The sequence below is a fragment of the Coturnix japonica genome, chromosome 1 (assembly GCF_054131305.1).
Source record: "Coturnix japonica strain WE chromosome 1, WE-NBRP24, whole genome shotgun sequence".
NCBI lineage: Eukaryota > Metazoa > Chordata > Aves > Galliformes > Phasianidae > Coturnix > Coturnix japonica.
In genome coordinates, this window is record NC_140663.1 from 33,845,173 (window position 1) to 33,867,359 (window position 22,187).

General features: G+C 35.6%; 1 protein-coding gene across 6 annotated transcripts in view; it reads right to left on the bottom strand.

The window, feature by feature from the left end:
- Window positions 1-743: 743 nt before the first annotated feature.
- CAPS2 (calcyphosine 2) overlaps window positions 744-22,187 on the bottom strand; it is a 28,865-nt gene continuing 7,421 nt past the window's right edge. For 4 of the 6 annotated variants that reach the window (XM_085537060.1, XM_015856747.3, XM_032443609.2 and 1 more), the window contains 12 exons: window positions 21,483-21,605; window positions 17,537-17,604; window positions 15,968-16,087; window positions 15,004-15,078; window positions 14,066-14,161; window positions 13,866-13,959; window positions 11,917-12,032; window positions 6,501-6,577; window positions 5,224-5,378; window positions 4,606-4,725; window positions 3,225-3,321; window positions 744-1,943 (listed from right to left, as the gene is read on the bottom strand). In XM_085537060.1, coding sequence (XP_085393186.1) covers window positions 1,768-1,943; window positions 3,225-3,321; window positions 4,606-4,725; window positions 5,224-5,378; window positions 6,501-6,577; window positions 11,917-12,032; window positions 13,866-13,959; window positions 14,066-14,161; window positions 15,004-15,078; window positions 15,968-16,087; window positions 17,537-17,604; window positions 21,483-21,605 — 1,317 coding nt within the window. In that variant the 3' untranslated portion in view covers window positions 744-1,767. Of the gene's footprint in view, window positions 1,944-3,224; window positions 3,322-4,605; window positions 4,726-5,223; window positions 5,379-6,500; window positions 6,578-11,916; window positions 12,033-13,865; window positions 13,983-14,065; window positions 14,162-15,003; window positions 15,079-15,967; window positions 16,088-17,536; window positions 17,605-21,482; window positions 21,606-22,187 lie in introns of all 6 variants that reach the window. The other 2 variants (XR_014942463.1, XR_014942464.1) reach the window with 2 other exon arrangements.

Here is a 22,187-nt window from a genome sequence, read left to right on the forward strand (position 1 = left end):
AACCGATTAAGGTTCTGTCTTCAGATGAAGAAGAAAGTGCATTGCTACTAAAATGATAGAAATACCATTCGTGTACATCATCCACCTAATTTTTGTGCTAAGAACAACATTTTAAAAGCACTTACTTTGCAGCACGTATGACCTACGCAGCTTCTGCTGAACATGTCCATCTCAGAATCACCAGTTCCATGACAATGGATTCCAACTGACAAAACCTTACCAGCAAGAGAAATTTCAGCAGGAATGGAGGAATAAAAAGATTGTAATGAGCCGCATCAGAATTCTTCTTAGAATAAGTATTGACACAATTTTGCATTGCTTTGTAAACCAATGCAGACATCTGCAGCCTCAAAAGAACTGGAAAAAAAATTCTTCATTTGAGGGTTTAGAGCAGAAACTGCAATTCCAAGAGAGGTCAGGCTACAGATATTCAGAAGATAACAAAAGCACAAGTAATTAGAACACAAAAATGCTATATCTAGAACAAACCAGTCACACGCAGAGGGCCTAAAGTCCCTCATTTAACATTCATTTCATCACTGTCCTTAAATTTCTGTGTAAGACAAATTGTGTTTCAGACGAAGGTCCTTTGAACCCCAAACTATAAATTCAAAACTGGTCAGACAAGCAAGGGGAAAATTAATATACTGTAATTGCATAAACTTAAGAAATGCAGTTCAACACACTGTTAATTTTGGTGAAAGGTACATTGAAACCAAAGGTATTGACACACACATATATAATTAATTTATAACACATTTTTTATTACTTAACACAATTAACCTTACAGAATTAAAATGATGTATTACATAGAAAAGCATACCTGGCTGGATATTTGAAGGAGTAAGAAATATTTTAATTCAGAATTCAGTTTTTGGTGCAACAGTGCTCTTTAAATACAGATTTTTCTGGTCTATACTTTTAGGTCAGACACAAAATTCTGCATATCAGTCTGACAAAGCATATCATTACTTAGTTTTAAAAAAAAAAGTCTCAGCAATTTGAAGTATAGAAGTCAGATATTCACATACAAATTTGATTTGAAAATGATTTAGTGAAATATAGGCAGAAGGTCACTGAAAAATATACTTGCACTTATTAAGCCTTTGGGATTCAACATTCAGCTTCAGACGCCTGACCAAGATAAAAAAAATAAGCAGATGATCTGGGTTCTGGTTCCAAGACTAATTTGTGTGAACTTCTCTGCATTTTCAGTACTGCAGACATCCTCCAAACTGGATGAGGATGGCCTGCTCTTTTTCAGGCTAATCACCAACATAGCAAAGGAGAAAGAAAGCAAATAATGTCTTAAAAGCAATTATACTTTTTCTTTTTTTTAACAAAATAAAACTGAAAAAAAAAAGGTATGAAGTGTCTACACTGTCAAATCTAAAGTTTTCAACAATCATAAAATTAATTTATTTCTTGAATATACTCATACATACATTTTAGTATTCTATTCCCACTTACTTTTAAAACAAGTCTCTTTATTCAAACATCTGGTAAATGATGCCTTCTGATACGTGGAACAGCCCAAGAAAGTGCATTAACAGCATTTATGTTAAAACAGTGGGCAGCTCTGCTCAACAGGTACACTAAGAAACTTACCGTGTCCTGTGTGATTCTGAAAGCACCTACAATTTTCAGTCCTTTAAATCAATGAAAAGCAATTATTATTAAGCAATGCACATCATGATCGAATCCTCCCTTATTTATCTCTCTCCTTTTTTAGAAGGAGTCTCTTTGGTATTTTTGTCTTCTTCCACTCTAAATTCCCCAAGGGTTCCTTAAGATGTTAACAAAATCATCGTCATCTGCGATTCCAATACTTAATCCTTCATAATAATCTTCAAACTCAGAATAGGACACTTCTCCAGGATTGCTGCAGGATTCTTCTAATGTTTCCAGAAATGACGACTTAATTTCTTCTTCTGTAGCTTTGCCTGTAAAAGGGTATTTTTTCCATCAAATACATTTCTAAGACCAGTGGATACATAGCTCTCAAGTCTATTCTAGGAAACCAAACTTCAAATTTAGTTTGCAAATATTTTTCTTGAACAAATTCAATATTCTAACTTCAAAGGGGGCAATGAAGTCATTTGCTCACTTGGTATCAGCTGCAGTATTTACCTTACTTTAACAGCAAATTATAGCATTAAGTATCAGTGAAAACATGAGGCCAAAGTCCGTTTAAACAGATAATGAGATCAGAAAGATTTTTCCTGAAATGACTGAGAATACTGAACAACACATTCCTTAATTAAAATGTTGGTAATTCAGAGGTAAGCTTGTAGCAAAACATGTGTTTTACATAAAACAAGCTCAGAGCTCTAGGAATACATTAAAATATGAGTTTCATTCAAAAATGTTCTGGAATAGACAAGTGCTTTCTTGTGACTTAATAAAGATTATACTCAGATAACTTTTATTGTACTGAAAAAAACTGGAGAAAACACAGCATAATAGCACAGAAAATAAAATGCACACTCAACATCCTTAAGCCACAGTTTGTCCTCACGTGTTACTACCAATGCTGCTGGCAAAACAAAAAACATCCTCTTTTCTATAGGTAACACAGAAGAGGTGAAGACACCAAAGAGACTTTCACAGTCATGAGTTTGATGCACTGGAGATGTTATTTTAGAAACTGACATACAAAGATTTAAACTATTTTATTTCATATTTAGCGGCAAGAGTTTAAACATGTTGCTATCTTCATTATTTTTTCAGAATACTCAAACATTTCCTCAGTAAAGAGAAACAACCACAAGCAGAAATAAATGAGTAATTTATTCAGAAGGAACTTCAAGTGATGAGAAAATTGTGTCACCTGGAGACCTTATGTATACTGATGGGGAACAGTAACATGGAAAAGACAGCATCCTCCTAATTTAAAACTACTAATGTTGTGTGTTGACACACACACAGGAGATAAGGTACAACTACTGAAATGCAGTCCTACACAGGCAAGGAAAGGAACCTAGCCTGCATATCTGAAGTATTCACAGTGTGATAGAAGTATTAAAATTATGTAGATGAGCTGCAGTACTATTTATAGTCACATTTCACTTTATAGGTAATTAGAGGAAAAACGTTCTTGTCAACAGCTGAAGTCCAGGCCAACACTAAAACAGTTAATATTTGCAGCAGTCTCTGAATCTGTTCCCTCTGCAAACATGGTGAATTAATTAATTAAGGATATATTCTTTGTCCATATGAATTACCTGCCAACACTAGAGGATGTTTCTTTGCACAGTAACATTTTCTGATGTCTACCATCGGAATGCTTCCAGTTTTGTTGAAGTCTAGTTTCATATAAGCCTAAACAAGGTAAAATTAAAAATAAAAAAATAAAAAAGGAAATATTTAGAGATCAAATATACTCACATACTCAGTACATACTTCTAGATCTTTTGCAATTAATCATTCTGATGTAACCGTTTTACATAAGTAAACGGAGTCTTCCATCACCGACACTTGGATGAATCATAGAATCATAGTACCATAGAATCACAAGGTTGGAAAGGACCTATCAGATCATCTAGTCCAACTGTCCTCCCTTTACCATACCTACAGAAAACCCCTAAACGATATCTCCTAGCTCCCTATCCAGGAGTTTCTTGAACACTGCCAGGGATGGCGACTCCACCACCTCCCTGAGCAGGCTATTCCAGTGCCTGGCCACTCTCTGAGAGAAAAAGTTCCTTCGTATGTCCAGCCTAAACCTCTTCTGATACAAACTCAAAAAAAAAAAAATTTAAAAAAAATGGTATTCTCTCCAAAATTTCTAGCACATCCTTAGCATCTGTAGTCAAACTGCCTCCTTTCTGCGTCCTCCAATTAGAATGATTCCAACATCACTCCAATATAGGTCTCTTCAGCACCGCTTACAGCAGCTTCATTCTCATTCCAACAGTTTACTTTTAATACACACACTCAATACGTAAGGCCAGGAGAGGCAGATCCTTCACAATTAAAAGTATAAAAGTGTGTGTCATAGTTCTTGATATTTATGATATTGCATCCCAACAATACTGGCTGATTTGCAATCAGTGTTTCATACTGGAAATGGTTCCACAACACACTGGCACAATAGTCTGTCTTTCCAGCTTTTAGATACACGTTTAACAAATGGTATTTCAAATATTAAAAAAAAAACCTCTCACCAACTTAATGCCTCTAATTGTACATCTCAAAGAAGGCAAGTATTATTGCTTCTATTTCAGACACTGGAGGAAGAAATAAGCACACAGTATATGCAGATCACAGACAGAGTGATCTGCCAAAATACAGAAACAGACTTCTGGAAGATATTGCTTCAGAGTGCCAGATGCTTTACATGCTGGAATGAACTGTAAGAACAGCATACGTACTCAACCTCAAAATAGTAAAATATTTGATTCTAGGTGGCAAAGTTCAAAATTCAGTTTCATTCAAGAGTAGAACAGCACACAATCTTCTAATTTACATTAACTGCAATTCACTCATTTGACAGCTTAAAAAGACAATTACCAGAAACAAAAGGTAAAGAAAAATATTCAAATAAATAACCAACTCCAAAGTTAGACTCCAAAGTATCCACAATTACAGTGCAGTGAAACTTACTTTTCTTACAAATGCTTTCCGATATTCATTCATTTCTCCAGCTATAGCATGAACAAATTCTCCATAGTTGACTTTACCACTCTTGTTATCATCAAGAATAAGCCATAAGGATTCAAAGTCCTGTAATTTAAAAATATTTTGCCAAAGCTTTTCATGATGTCCTGGAATAAAGCAATTGCTACAGCGCAAACTTCACAAAGAAGAATGTCCCAATTCAAACTGACTTGGAGATTCATCAAATAATTCAAGTCATCATCAGTCACTGATAGCCATAATTCATATTATCTGCAGTTTTGATAGCTGTGTTGTTTTTGTAAAATTATATTTAAAAGGAAGACTGATAAGTAAATCATATCATATATAATATCTACAAAAGGACCCAAAAGAAAAATAATTGCAATTCCACTCATCCCTCAAAAAGACAGCTCTTTTTATTTATTTTACTATTTATTTCAGAATTTTACATAGGACTGAATGCAGAAATGCCAATGTAGCACCAGAAAAAGAAAAGACCTTGCATAAATTAAACCATATTAAACTATAGATTTAAGCAAAGAAAAGCATTTCAGTAAATTAAAGTGGGATACTGCCTATTATTACAATTTCAATTAGACTTACCTGTTCAGGCACTTCCAAGTGGAATAGTTTTAGAGCCTCTTTGAAGTCTGCCTGAGAAAGAAAACCAATTCCGTTCTTGTCTATGTGTCGGAAATACTTTCCTAGGCCTGTTACAACTCTAACTCCTCTCTTACTTAATGTCTTTCTGAGCATACCTGAGGATTTACAAAAAGAAACGAGTGTAATATTCAACCAAGGTTGCCCACATGCTACAGAGCTGTTATAAAAGTAAACAAAACCACAACAGCCTGTGATGCTGTGGATTAAAATGGCCAATCCACACATCCAGGCTCTCTTACCTTTAATGACAGAACAGGAGTTTTAAATGTAACTATCAGTTATGTAACATTTGAATGGAAATTGTATAAAGCAGCAGAAACATCTAATAAAACATTTAGAAGATCACAGACGGAAAGAAAGAATGGCTCTTAACTTATACCTGCTCAAATGATAAAACTGCTGACTTCCATTGGAATTGCCTACACACACAATAGATTTCAACAAACAAAACAATTTAGCAATGCTATACTTTGGCAAAAACAAATGTTCCATTAATAAATACAGAGTGTCCCCTCTGCCTACAAACATGCTAATACAGGTGGAACCAGCAACAACTATCGCATAGTCTGCAAAATCATTCCAAAATTTCTATGCTAGCAATAGCAGCAGTACCAGTACCTGTTTTACTTCAGGGATGTCTGAGTTTCTCAGCATACCCTATTGACAGGGTATCTATGACAGGTAGGAACGTGGTAAAATTCTACTGAATATTCTAGATACTAAATTGTATTCACATATTTAGTATGAACATTCTTAAAGGAGTATGAAAAAAAAGCAGCTTCTCAATTTGCAAAAACAGTGGTCAAATAACTACTGAGCATAGAATTAACTGATGAAATGAGAATGTACTTTTACATTTCATCAGTACCTTTTTAAATTTACTGCCAGTTTAACAAAGGATTAGTGTTACACTCTAGCATATTTTAAAGATTTTGTCATCACAGGAAGGAATATCATATTGATCACATTCACAATTATTCCATACTCTTTCCAAAATCATTAAGCAGACCATCTATTTAAAGCAAAATGAGAGTAGAAAGTATTCTTACGATCAGTTTATTCCAATATCAGATTCCAGTAATATTCTGATAACTAACTCTTGTTTGCTTTAGTTTATTCAAATAGAATCTTTGAACTGTCACGGCTGTTCCTTGTGTTGAACAATAAAGTTAGAGATACAGAAACTTAAAATCAAGGGGGTTCTGGTAGACACAAACCTTGTATTTTCCTGAACACTCTGCTGTCATCAGTCAATTGCTCAGAAGATTCTTGGTTGAACTGCAAAGAGGAATCTCTACAATAATAAAAATTTAATGTTGGTTGGTTAAAATCACATGTAATATTACTTAATGCAAAATAACTGCAGTAGAAAAGCATTTTTCACTTTACATTAAACTGCCCTTATCAGCATGATGACCAACCAATCAAGTCTTATGCAGCACACACAGAACAGTTGCAGATATGCCGAAATTCTTGTCTGACAATGTTCCATTAGCATTTCCTCTGCTCGTTTATAAATCACAGATAAATACTCCTGTTTGCACAGTCTCCGGAAACATATTTCAAGGAAGTCCTAACCTTCAGCTCAGGAGGAGTTTGTTAAAACAGCTTAGTTACCAATGCTTAGTTACCAATAGAAAAGTAACATGAAGTAGCTACAAATATCACTGTAGAAGAGAAATTCTGAAACTATAGAAGTTATATCTTGAATCTTTCCTTTCCGAGTGACACATCTGAATGAGAAGTGAAACAGTTAAATGACAAAACTAATATCGATTTCTGGTACCCGTTCTATGACTTTCGTTGACTTTTTCATTGACTATTTATTCACAATCAATGGGATAAAAAGTTAAAAAAGCCAACATTGTGGTTTAATAATCAGAGAAAGGGAAGAATAGATTATCTTTCATGACACGGATGGAGAACAGTGTCACTTAACAGGGCACTCAGGACTAACACACTCCATGAAGGAATACCTCTGCAGAAGAACAGAATTACTTTAAATTTTCTGTGTCAATATTCAGATATTTCACACACTGGCACCAAGACTGGGTTCCATATGACTGTATTCATTCAATTGGCTGAGATACATCCTGAAACAAGGAAAACAGGGTCTAAAGACACCTCAGAGCAGTAAGAGAGAACTACAGACCTTGTAACTGCAGCGAGTGTGTATATTCTCCAGGCCAAAAAGAAACAGCCAGAAATCCACTGAATAAAGAGATGTGAAAATGTTGCAAACTGAAAGAGGGACACTGTTCAGAAAAGGAATGGCCTTTGGATTGGCATAAGAATGGAAGAAGTGAAGACCTTAAGGAAGGCAAACATGTCTGTATGCTGATTATTGGTTAAAAATCTGCTTTCTTTGCTTGTTCACCACAACACTACAGAATGTAATATTTTTTAAAATGTGTTTTAGGGGAAAAAAGAAAAAAAAAAAAGAAAAAAAAAAAGGGTGGGGGGGGCTAATGAATGGGACATTATGAATGGGAGTCACACCCAAAGAATCTCGGGAGATAGCTCAGAAAAATTTCAAGAGGTGAAAATTCCTGTATATGTTTATAAAATATCCCATGTATTTTCCACATATATTCTTAAGGAAAATGTTTCCCTCACAGTCTTTGAATTTCATGACTAGAACAAACTAGTGGCAAGGTGATTCTGCAAGAAAAGAATTAACTAAAAGCATCCTACACCTATGAGTCCTTGTTAGCAATCTTAGGAGACACTGGGGACAAAGACCCGAATGAACTTATTCTTCCAATAACCTCATTGTTACAAATAGACTGTGCAGATTCCAATTACTTTTAACATCTGATGATGCTCAAAAAGATGAGGCACTGAAAGGATGAATAACTGAGTAACAAAATGTCACATAGTTTCTCCTATTTGTTCCAGTGTTGATTAAGATGGCTGATTGGCCATCTTAAAAGATCTTGAGCAAAGTTGAAATCTCACAGAAAACACATACACAGGCACTGATCTCTCTTAAGCAAATAATTCAATGCCTGAAATGTGCCCAGGTAACTAACAAGCAATAATGGGACATATTAACGACAGATACGTTAACACTATACAGTTCTGGTTTTTTTTTCCCCTTACTCTGCCCACTTACATGAAGAGACCATACGGGATTCTTAACTATTGAGTTTAAAGTGCCAGTTAATCACAGAATTTTTCTCTTGCACCAGAGATTAAATGGAGGGACTTCAGGTTTAATGAGAGCCTAATTGGGAAATGCATGAGCCTTCTCATTTCAAATACAAGCCAACCACCAATAAAGAGGAGAAAGACAAGCACTCTTCCATGAAAAAGAAAGCATCATTCCATGACACGCTGGTTTGCAACTTATACTGTAGAAAGCAGGATTTGCTACATACATTTGACACCAAATTTGATGTAGCAAAGATTGAGATTCTGACCTCATTTATATTTTAATTCACAACGCTAACTGCATGTCTGACAAAATAAATGAATGCAAACTCAGTGTTGTTAAAGAAGTTTGTTTTCTAAGTTCAAAAGCTGGATCAGTACTCCGTACACATGAACAAGGAATTATAATGAAACTGTAATTTTTCCTGGCAAGTGATTGTGTTCTCAAAAGGCCACCCCAGAATCCCCAGTCAGAAATCGTTACAAAGGTTGATAGAAAAAATACTGTTACACATAATCTATACAAAGAAATGAACAAAACAAAAGAAAACCTACTCCTACTCCTGCAACTACTTTAATTAGAATAGGAAGGCAGATGCAAAAGCACTACTGCCAGCTTGGAACTGCTCGTTCACCAGTGCCTTGCCATGGAGGAGTATTTCCTCCTTCAGAGGAAGAATTACTTCACTCCTGTCTATTGAGAATTTACATCTCTCCAGTTTGCGTACCTTCCATTACAAAGTTCCCATAAACTTCTTCATCTCAAACCACCTAAACTGTACATTACCATCAACAGCCACCTACATACTCTAAAATAAAACACAGAAGATCCATAACTTGTGGCAGCAGGGCATAGCTGCTGTTGTAAATCTGCAATAGACCTTCAGGACTTTATCTGAGCAGGATTCTAAGTACACTAACAAAGGTTAAAGAGTATTATGCCAGAGAAGAATAAGTTGCAGCTCAATATCATTCCCTTCAAACACACCGTTCAGAAGAAAGAAAAAAAAATAGACTGATTTTGCAATCTGAAATTTAGTCAACTATCTGGAAGAAAAAAAAAAAAAAAAAAAAAAAAAAAACTATAACACTTCAGTTAGAGAGAACATAGAAGAAAGAAACAATTTGTTCCACCACAAGTAGCAGAAAATATGAAATTATAACCTGAAGAGTGAATCTTCAGAAATAATACTGGAGCAACTCCAAATTTCACAGGGAGAAAATTAGCAAAAAATGCAAGAAGAAGATACCTACCCAAATGATACACTTCTGAGATGTAAAATATCCTACATAAGCTATCCAAAATTAAACTGTATTATTTCATCAAAATGCTGCAGAGAGGGAGCAATTAGCAGTAAGTATCATACAGATATACCTTTCTACAACCAATTAAGTTTGAATATACTGTTTTATGGACTGTTAGCTCACTATGGCCCCTTTGCAGAGCTTTCAGTGTAAAGAGATATTAAAATGAATATTACCGTAACTGAGAACAAGCTTCATGTATCTAAACACTTTCAGAAAGAAAAATAATAGCCAGTTAAATTGTTCTTATGAAAGTTGACTTTACATACTGAATGTATTTAATTGAGGCTCTGTTATTGCTGTTCCAAGTCAAGAGGATGTGAGATCTGAGACTGGTTAGACTTGAGAAAGCAAGACTCAGGTGTATCTCATCAACGTGTACAAATACCTGATGGGAGAAACTAAAGACGACTAAGCCGGGATCTGTTCAATGCAGCCCAGTGACAGGACAAGAGGCAACAGGCACAAACTCCTCACCAAAATTTGAATAATCAAACTGATGGTATCTCAAACTCAATTAACTTCCATATTCTAGCAACAAATTTTCATACCAATTTTATTTTATTTTACTTTTTGGTGATAAGAAACAGCGTATTCACAATGGAAACCAGAAACCCCAGAGAAAGACAGTTAATTGCCTTGACTGTTTACTTCCACATAGATACTGAGATAAGAGTACTGATGGTGAAAAATAATGCTTGCTGGAGGATTAACTGTGAAAGTTCTAAAAAATTCTCTATAGAACAATGTAATTTACTAAAATGTATTTTGTAGAAATCCTGCTCCAAAAGAGCTTTTCTGCTGTAACGTGTAATCTATTAGCATTGTGTTTTCATCATACTTACAGCCCTCTGTTCATAAAAGAGAGAAAAAGCAAAAGAAGACAGTTTCCTCCCTTCAGTCACAGCCCATCCTCAGACGTTATCAAGTTTTATTTCAGCAGGAAAGGGGGGGAAAAAAAAAAAATCAAGTGTAGATAATCTGAGGAAATATCTAGGCCATGCATTCTAATAAAACATGTTAAGATCAGTCATATCTCACTATTATGAAGTTTGGAGGAAACCTGAGTAAATGACCAAATCAGAAGTGTCATTTAATGACTGCTTACTGTACACACCATGATTACAATGACTTAGGGACCAGACAAAACACTTGAACCTCTCTCTCCATAGCTCTTTGACATAGCAAACCATACCAGTCGAGACACAAACAAGAGATTGTTTGTGATAAACAATATATGGCATAATTTGATTTCTCATATAGATATTGTTAATGATATAACAAAGCACAAAAAAGTCCTTCTTTCTCTTCTTCGTTACCTCATGGACTTTAAATAGGGAGGGGAGAAATAGGCAATGTAGCAAAATTAACACTTTAATTCTTAAGACATTCAGTACCATACAATATCAAATTATGGGCTGATATGAGCCTGTGCCATCTGTTCTAAAATTGATGGTCTGTGTATGATATATAGCAGCAGACAGAATGCTATCTGGATTTGTATTCTTCAACAGTGATTCAGAATTGCCACTATGAGGCAAGCACCAGCCTCTGGTGCAGAAAGGAGCATTACTCCCTGCACCAAAGGGCTAAAGCAGATTTGCAATATACACAATTGAAGAGTCTGAGGGAAAGAGTGTGTGATAAAAGATTCTGTTGGAACATGGGGTTCATTACAGAAAACAAATGAGCTGCCCCAGTGCCTGCATCTACAGTGTGTGGCAATATCTGGAAGATAGAAAAAAAAAAAAGAAAGAGAAACCTTCTATCCTTCCATTGACTGCATTCAAACACTTGTCTCATTATGACTAATATAAGCTTTTAATACCAGCTTCACTGAAGATTCAATTATAATGTTAATCACAAAAAAGCATTTTTCTCCTGAACAAAATATATTAGTTCATTACATTGACAAATGTTCATGTTTTGTATCGAGAAAAACTACACAGCAAATAACAAAGCTTCGTATATAATTTTATTTTTCATATTACTCCTTATTGTTCTATAAATAAATTCCTTATATCCTCTCATATTTATTACCAATTTCTCCTAAATATGGATTTACTTTTTTTTTTTTTTTTTTAAACAGTATAAATAAGATGTTGGAAGTTTTCTAAAAAAGATTTTTTGCTTAAGTGGGGAAAAATGATTTGAAAAACAGTCAGTGGCACTTACTTCAGAAAATCCATAGCAACTTCATCAATACCTATTACACGAAGGGTAAGAATTGGATTCTGCTTGACGCTTTTCGGAAGGCTATGATTGACACTTTGGAAAGTTAGGTTAGCTCCCTGTTGAAAAGTGTACAATTATTTACTAATAGGTCACATAATTTGTAAAATACAAATACTTTCAAGAAGTGTGACTATTAACATTTAGGCATGCAATAACAAAAAAAGTGTAGCTAAGGTCAGTTAGACTTCTAAACAGCTTCTCTAGGAGTAAATAAAAATGGCAGCATGCTTCAAGATGAAATATTACCCTCTGTGTATAAGTTTGTCTAGTAAGAGAGACACTTGTGCTTCACAGTTTAGCAGTGAAAGACTACAGATTGCTGTTTCCTCCACCTGGGTCTACTTACTTTTCTGTTTTTCTTCTCCCTTTATCCTTTAAGATCACCTGGTTCCAACCTCCCCTGCTTTAGGCAGGGACATCTCCCTCTAGACCAGGTTGCTCACAGCCTGGCAATCCAGCCTGGCCTTGAATGCTTCCAGGGAGTGGACCTCCACAACCTCTTTGGGCAACCTGTTCCAGCATCTCATCACCCTCACAGTAAAGAATTTCTTCTTGATATCTAGTCTAAATCTACCCTTTTCCAGCGTAAAACCATTTATCATTATCCGTTACTACATGCCCTTACAAAAGTCCTTCTTCAGCATTCCTGTAGGCGTCCTTCAGGTACTGGAAGGTCACTATAAGGTCTCCTCAGAGCCTTCTCTTCTCCAGGCTGAAAAGTTCCAGCTCTCTCAGCCTGTCTTCATAGGGAGGGTGCTCCAGCCATCTGATCATCTTCATGGCCCTCCTCTGGACCTGCTCCAACAACTCCATGTTCTTCTTGTACTGGGGGCTCCAGAACTGGACACAATGCTCCAGGTGGAGGCAGAATCACAACCTGCTCGTCACAATTCTCTCAATGCAACCTAGGATACGTTAGGCCTTCTGAGCTACAAGCGCACACTGCTGGCTCACGTTGAATCTTTCATCAACTGACACTTCCAAATCCTTCTCAGAGCTGCTCTCAAGCCATTCTCTGCCCAAACTGTGTCCATGTTTGAGATCGCCCCAACCCAGATGCAGGACCTTGCACTAAGCTTTGTTGAACTTAATGAGGTTGGCATGGGTCCACTTCTTAAGCCTGTCCAGGTCCCACTGAATAGCATCCCTTCACTCCATTGTATCAACTGCACCACTCAGCTTGGTGTCAACTGTAAGCTTGCTGAGGGTGCATGCAATCCTACCATCCATGTCACCTACAAAGATGTTAAATAACACTGGTCCCAAGACTGATCCCTGAGGAATGCCACTCATCACTGCGCTCGACTTGGACGCTGAGCTATCGACCACAACTCTATAAGTGCAACTCATAGGCAGTGGATTAAGTTTCAAATGCTCAAATAGATATAACCTTGATTATATGTGCTACTTATTCAAATGATGTTTCAATAACTTTTTGCCAGAAAAATGTAACAAAAGCTCTCTTTAAACAGCTGGTGGGCAGCATTTTCAAATTTCAAACTTCTAGGTTAAAACCAATTAATGTAAAATTCCCTCGTGCTTAAAAATATTTAGTCATTGACTCTTGTCTAAAACTCCAACAAACCTTAGAAAGATCACTTCTTTTTTAAAGAGTACTTTGTCCTTCTATTTAATCTCCAGGACTCTACTTCTACACTGTTTGCAGTCTTCTGCCCTCTAGTGTGAATACTACAAACTGAAGCCAAAAGAGAAATCTCTAAAATGAGAATAATTCAGGCTCCTGAAAAATGCATTATTTGAAAATCCTACTGAAGGGAAGACCAAAAGTCTTTCCCTAAATTATATACCACAATTTTAAATTTGAATATTTAAATATTATTTCAAATTTGCCAACATCATTGCTTTCAGCTCAACAGAAAAATACTTACTACGTAGAAATCACTGAGATCATAAGCTTTTCCCTTCTTTTTTCCTCGCTGATGTTTATAAACTCCCTTCTGAATAAAAGGCAAAGCATTTGTTCTGTGAAACAATTCAGAAACAACCTTAAAACAGCAAACTTAACAAAATATAATTAAGTAACATTACAGACATCTTCTAAGACCTTTTTAGAAGAAACTTAACCTACCTATTTTTTCCAAACTGTCGGAATTCGTATACAGTAAGGGATCTGTCGCATGCAAAAAAGAATCCAATCAAGTCTCTACAAGCATCACGACCATTTCTGGAAGGAAAATTGAAAAGCATATTTACATTTTTACATATAAACACATTTAATTCAACCCTAACACAAACAATGCTTCTACTTTGAAGCACCCACTTTTTATCTACTCTTGCTATTGCACAACCATTTTTCTTCTCAAAAGCTACCTATTTTCTCTAAACCACCATAGAATTTCTCTTCCAGATTTGTGAACAAATCTATAAGCAATATTTTGTTCTCCATCATGTTAAGAACATCCTTCAAAGCTTCATGTTTTAGTAGATCACTGTAATTTTCATTCATTAAATAAAGGATTACCTAAACCTGGACTATTGTAATTATTATGGTATATGCAGCTATCCTACTGAATCCTTGGCTATATATACAGTCACTGCTTCATATCTGAAGAACATGTTTACGCCACCACTACTCAGTTCAGATCCATTCCAAAGATACCTTAAACCTACAAGGTTTAGCAAGCTAGAATCCACAAACAAGACACAAACCCATCCTTTCCATTCACAGTGGTTGCCACATAGTAAGACAACACCACAGAACTTTCCATTAACTGACTTGCAGTGGTTGTTCTACACAGACACCTCACTGTCCTATGACAAACATGATGGTAACATAATACGACTTATGCATCTTACTGCTGTACATCGCCACTACAAGCCAGGTCAGATTTTGTATTATAAGCACATATATATACACACACACACACTCCTACACTGCATATTCTTTTTTTTTCCCTATACATACAACAAAGGAAGTTCATTATAATTAATTATTTCAAAAGAGCTACAATCATTATCCATACACTCCCAGAACTGAAAAGTTTCCAAAAAAGAAATTGTAATTACCGAGATATAATCCTACTATCAAAGCGTAGCTTGTTAGAGAGCATGTGTTCAGTTAATCCTGATTCAGTCCTTATTCTGTAAAAATAACGTTGCATGTTAGCAATATTTATGTGGTCACAGAACAATGTTATATGAAATTCAACCATTCCAAAACAGCAAGAAAAAAAAACAAGTGAAATACAGTATCCGTGGCAACTGGCTGAAGATATGATCCTTATAGTTGAATTAGGGAGCAACTCAGAGTTGCAACATGAAAGGCACTCTGTAATTACATCATATGAGAGTACATCTGCAGAAAGCACAGACGTGAATGGGATATTTTATTTATTTATGAACACTTGTCAAGAATTAAAACTCTACCACCCATCACGTTTTCTTGCACGTTCAGAAAAATTAACAGAATAAAACCAGGAGATACAGATTCACGTTTCAACATGAAATGCTGAAAATCAAAATGTTTTCCCAATTTTTCTTAAGCCATTGGAATTACAATTTCAGTACTTGCGAGCCAGGAATAAAATTTCAATGCCAATACAGTTAATTACCGCAAAAGAAATCAAAACATGGAAGAAAAGTATGATAACACTGTGAAGATCTACATTAGCATTTATAGATGTATATTTATGCAATTTTATGCACCTCAGGATTGGAGTCTCTAAAAGGTTATGACAGGATCTCAAGCATTCAAAGAAGGTTGGCAAAACTCTGTGATGAACAATATCAATATAAGATTAAGTTGGTTCTCCCGTGTTTTATAAATACTATGAATCAAACATTATACACAGAGAATCCACAAATAAGGTCCCACTAGGCAATTATACAAAATAAAGAGTCTAGAAAGAGAGGAAGGCGTTGGTTCCAAGTCAGGCACAAAACACCTGGAAAGGCAAAGAGAGACTCTGCAGATCCCAAAATAACAAGAAAAGAGAATATTTCTAAAAAATGACCACCAGAGAAAACTTACTTTGTTTCATGCAGCGTTCTTTTCCTATAACGCACGGGTGCAGTCCCCAATCCCAAATGTCCATGAACTTCCTTGTAAACATCACCTCGTGTGGATTGTTCTGGATCACTTATGACAGCTCTGATGAAAAAGGGCAGGGAGAATTTGGTACTCCAGATTTTATATATTCTTTCTTTGAAAAACAAACAAACAAACAAACAAACAAACAAAAAACCTCACAAGAATAATGCAACAATAGCTCGTTCACCTTAGCCATTATAGTTGAAAAAATTGGAGGAGAAGGGTGTTTGCTTTTACTTGGTTGGTAGTTATTTTCTTTAGATTTGGTGGGTTTGAGATTTTTTATGTTTTTACAATTCTGAAATCAACTATTCTAAATCAAGTATATGAAATAACAATCTTGTAGTGAACAAATATACTTTGCACGGATGCATTTATTACTTTATTTTCTTATGTTTATGAACTTCCTCTCTGTTCATTTCTTCTCCACACTGAGCCATCTTTGCACGTATCAGTTACGATGATTTAACTTCATAAATACAAAACAGAAAACCTTCTGCTCTCTCTTTAATAGATTTGCTGTGCAATAGTTTTGAACTAATCTTCCTCGATTAACATCCTGCTCTCTGATACCAATTTGTTTGGCAGTTCTGGCGTGGTTATATATGGAAGGCAAACAGATTTCTTAAATTGAAAGTTCATCCTGATGCAGCTGCAGCACTACTGAATATTATTCTGACATTTGCTAACAGAAGGGTTCACAGCAGGAGAGATATGCATGCAAAAATAAAGGGAAGCAGCTGAAGAAGGTTAAGCATAGAATGAACACTGGTGATCCAAGATGCAAAAAAAATTTAATTCAACACTGCAGAACTGAAATATTTGAACAAAACTAGTATCTTTTAAGGCAAGCTGTGTCATCATTTGCCCCTCTTACACCTTCATCAAGATTTCACGAGAACAAGCACTTGTTTTCATTGGTAATTTCTGCACTGTACACTGAACCAATGATTTCTCAGAGCTGGAGGGATAGCAGCAAAGTTAGGAGAGCTCCCCTGTACAGCCTCGATTGGTTAGCTTCACTTGTACCTTTTGTTTCTGCATGCTTAATGTAGATAAAATACTCCTTTGAATTCAGAGAAATATTGTGGCAATATTAATAGAAGAATATTAATAAAGGTAACCGACTTAGGACAGAAAATAAATAATAAATAATTGTAATTTGTACCAACAGGCATCCATATATTCTGCAGAGGTACAAGAGAGTTGTTTTTAATGAAAAGTGCTGTTATTGTAAAACCCTTAAAGCCTTATACCTTAAAGGTATAAAATTAAGAATTTTTCTTAGAGAAAAATGAACTTAAACACAGCACCTGAAATTGATACTTTAATTCACAAATCAAAAAAAGTGAAAAGTAATTTTCATTTAAAAGAATTTTACAAATAGCAGCACTACGTAATACAAGTTGCAGCAAGATGATCAAAACACCTTCTAAGCAAGAGAAGCCACTCATAGGCCTAAATTCTTCTGCAGGGAAAGCTGTAGTTTCACGTTAAAAATTCACTTACCTGGATAACTGATCCAACATCACTTGTTCTACTACAGCCTGTTTCTTTCTTTCTGCAGCAACATCCTCCTATAATGGAAAAACATCCAAAAGCAATGGAAATATAACAAGCACTTCAAAAACATAAACTAGTCTTTAAGACAGTGCTTCAATCCTATGAATGTTACAATTAATTTGGAATTTTCAAAGATTTTTTTTTTTATCTTTTTGAGTAGAATCCTATTTGCGTAATTAAAAGACAGTGCTCCCTGCTATGCACTCAAATTATCTGTGCATTAGATGACACTAAGTATGCGAATTCTGATATTTCTGTTGTTTTCAATTACTTTTTGAAGTACAATAGAGCCCAAGGAAACTGATGCTATTCTGGGTATCATGGCTGACACAGATCCCCATTAAAAGAGAGGGGACTCCACTTCCAGCAATGCTTAGCTAAAAACTCTTTAAAGATATAGTCTCAGTTCTAATTTGCTGCATGCCAGCATAATTTTCTGCTGAAACAGACCAAGCTGAATAATGTTTTCTTGTAAAAGAATGAGTATCTGGAGGAGGTAGGCAAATTAGCAGGATCTTACTGCCATTTTTAGAATAGGATAACACTCAACCACAATCTTGTTTCCTTCGTTGTAAAGTGTTCAGTTATCAGTCATAATTCACTTCACAGAAAGAGAAACCAAAGGCACATGAGGATGCCTAAGGTCAGCATAGAGGCCACTGGCAACAACTAGGCTCTGCTATCTTGCTTCATTTCATCTTCCAGATCTCTGAACTTTTTCACCGCACTGATATTTGTTTTCATTCCTCCCAATTTATTTATGAGAAAAAGAGAGGTTGTCCTTTCTGAGGGGCTTTGGCAACTTCTTCAGTGACTTGTAGTGTGTTCTGAAGCTGAAGAATTATTATATTTTTATTATTACCTTTTTTTTTTTTTTTCTTTATAGCTTATCATGCACCAACCAAATTCTACATACAGCAAGCCTGCCTACAACTGAAGAATAGAAAGTTGGTTCCCAGACAGCAGGTAATTGTAAAGGACATTTCATAAGTTCACAAAGATAGAAGGACTGTTCTAGAATTAACACTTTCTATTTTATCATGTTAGTCTGTGACATTAGAAGTGAAAATTGGTGATACGGAGTTACAAGTTGAACCTTCCCACCGTCATCCACCAGTACTTGCTGAACACTTACGAAGATCAAACAACGGATGTGAGCACAGCAAGGTTGTTGGTGGCACATTTCAGCAGTGGTGACAGAGATAGTGGGGTCACCACTGTCGGTACAGATTTTCACAAGTGTGGCATGCAGGCACTTGTTCACTCCTGGTAAAAATACATAGCTAATGATGGTGACTGTGGTGAAAAAAATACTGTTTTATAGCTGAAAATTTAATCTATCAAATAGTGGTATTGTTCTCTTTATAGCTGTTGTAGTTTCCATAGAAATAAGAAAGAGGCATTACTTTCAGAGCAACCTACATACTACTGCTATCTTTCAAAAATCAAGTAAATATGGATTAACACTAGCCAGAAATAAAAAATGAATGAATAACATAACAACAGATCATCTGGTGAATTTACTTCAAGACTTCTGAATTACAGCAGATAGGACCTTCCTGGTTTTCTTTCATATTCATTTTTGCACCTATCAGAACTTCCAGTAATTCATTTCAAGCTACTGAACCACTGCATACTGAAAAGCATTACGTAAAGGAGAACACTGTTATTACACAGAACAGTGTTGAAATACAACAAAGACTCATCTTATAGATCCAAATTGTCTTAGCATGATGAAAGGAAGACAATTTTAAGATTTCAACCGTATTCTTTACATTGCAGTTGAATACTAGAAGATCACTAAATGTACTCTTCCATTTAGCTCTTAGAAAAAACCTTTACCACGAATTTATGATGTTGCTAAGGCAGACAATGAACTTACAGCAGCTTTGAATGGTTAAAGAGAAGCAACTCTTTTGTCCACAAAACAACTGTTGATAGAAAAACAACTTTCTTCTCCCCAAAAAACCCCAAATTTATCATATACAGTGTTCATTGGTAATCATATGCTTACTGTAATACATCTTAGATAAGATAATTCTCATTCCAAACCTCAAGAAAATTGAAAAGAAAATCCATTTTAACATTAGAAGTTTTAGTAATGATTACAGTAAAGAAAACTTTACAAATATTTTGTATTCTTAAGCAAATTTTCAAATGTACTTTAAAAATCAAATGCCTACAGTGGAGGCAACACATATCCTATTTAATTATTACATAAGCAGTAGTTTCTTCTGATTTTTTCTATTACTACCACTTCTATTAGAATCTTGAACATGAGAGAACCTAAGAGATGCTCCTAGAAAGAGATATGCAGCCTGTATAACCATGAGTACTAATCAGTAACAGAAAGGCTTCAGACAGTCCCTCAGACACCTGCTGGCTTCCTTTTAAAGCATGCCAGCTGCAGTGTACCTGCCATTTGGCTGTCCTGCACTGCTCCTTTTATCAGTCTCTTCAGCTTATTTGATTTAGCAGTAGTTAATCTAACAGTACTTCAAAACTTCCCCTCCTGCCCATTATACCCACTGTATTGTATAGATATTTAGATCTATTTTAGAAATAATGAACAGGAAATTCTTTGTGAGAGTACTTTCTGAAAAGATTTTCTGATCATGAAAATGAATGGTGACATCAATAGCACAATATTCACATTCACTTTAGCAAATCTAGAAATCAAATATATGTTTGCAGTGACGTGAACTTCAGTGCATAGTAATGAACAATCCAAATAAATGAAAAATTATTTACTTTTATTGTCTCATATATCATGGCTTATTATTCCATCAGGATGTTTGAATACTAATTCTGTTCGATAATACCTTCAAAATTCAGTTATGGAGACCATCGCTCTGCACATGAAAATACTGAGTCATGCACTACCTAAGGTTTTAAGATTCTTCACCACTTTAAATAGCCCCAAACTTAGAATTTAGCCTTAAATGGACAATACTCCAGTTGAACAATCCTAAAGGGAGTAAGAATTGTGTCTATGCAAAAAATAAAAGAAACATACAGAGTACGTCAACATAACTGAAGTTAGTATTTCCTCTTGTAACAGCAAAGCCACATCTGTTTCCAGTTTGGGAGGCTGCTTTCTCCACAGAATGAATAAGGATGAGAGGAAACTGGATAGGATCCAACAGAGGATCTGAACTGAAGGAACTGAAAAGAGAAACTAAGGGAGTTTGGTTTTGTTTAGTCTGCAGAGGAAGCAGGTATGGGGTGTTCAAAAGCATCCTACAACCAAATGGCAAAGATGACAAGTCACAAATTGGGCCTTTTGAGGCTTAACTTCACAAAGGGAACAGTGCAGCAGCACAGGAACATGTTGCTTACAGATGCGGTAGAAGTCAGCCCACCCTTAGAGCTTGAAGACATCCAAAGCCATAGCTTGACCTGACCTAATGCCAACAGCAGAGCCCATACTGCTTATGAAGAGGGCTATCATCACATACTCCATTCCAACAGTTAATGAGGAAAATAAGCTCATTTACTCTGGAAACTAGTCAGAGTAAAAGCTGACAGAAACATGAAATCTACGCACCATAGAATATGGGCTCGTGTACAGGCTAGAGACTAGAAGACAGAACAGTACAGTCAGGTTCACACAAGTCACTCAGCCGATCTTTTAAGGTGTACTTATTTATTTTTAATGTGCAATATCATTTATTCACATTACAGTGTAAAAAATAAGAAGCATTGCAGAAGAGATTTTAAAATTTCTCACTGGATTACTCAGCTCAGCTCCCATCAAAAGAAATGTTTAAACCCCTGTGATGACAATTACAGACTAAGACCAAATCATCAACAGCCTAACTTCTACTGAACACTTACAAGTCATTCTACAAGTACAGACAGTTAACAGTCCAACAACAGCCAAAACACTTACAGCTTCTGATTTCCTCATACTGTGTTGCATATTGTAGGGCTTGCTTGTGTAGCATTGTTGCAGGAGAACTTTTTCATCAAGAGCTGTAAGATCATCATTGTGCCCATCTTCAAACTGTGAACCCTGAGCAAAAAATAAATTAGTTTCAGAAATCAAATTATTAACATCAAAATGTTTTCCTTAATTTATTAAAAAGCATCTTTTAGAAGTGTCTTTATCCTACTTTTACGACAATTAAAGAGGTTAAGAAATTGTAGGCTTAGCTTTCTCTTAGAACAGAACCTACAGATTTTGCTCACTAGCGTTGCCTCCCAACTTCTGACTCCCAACTTCTGAATCCTTACCAACTTTCATTCATATTGAAACAAGCAAACAAAAAAAAATCTCAACAAATAGCACAGTTCTACAAACTTTGCTAAAGACCAGCAGTAAGTCAGGGAGAAAGTGGACTGTAAGTACCTCTCTGAAGAAGACAAGAGCTCTCTCTGTTCTGCTTAAAAACACTGAAGATAAAGCAAAAGATCTGCCATCAGTTGTATAAGATCTCAGTCACAGAGGTGCTGCTTTTTGATCAGCAAAGAAGTTAAAATACAGTCTGAACAGGAGAAAGAACTGAAGCATATTTGTGAACTGGTTCTAAGAGACTTTTAAATCAGTCTGAGTAGATTACAGAACTGTTTCCCACATTGAGGATATTTTTTAAGA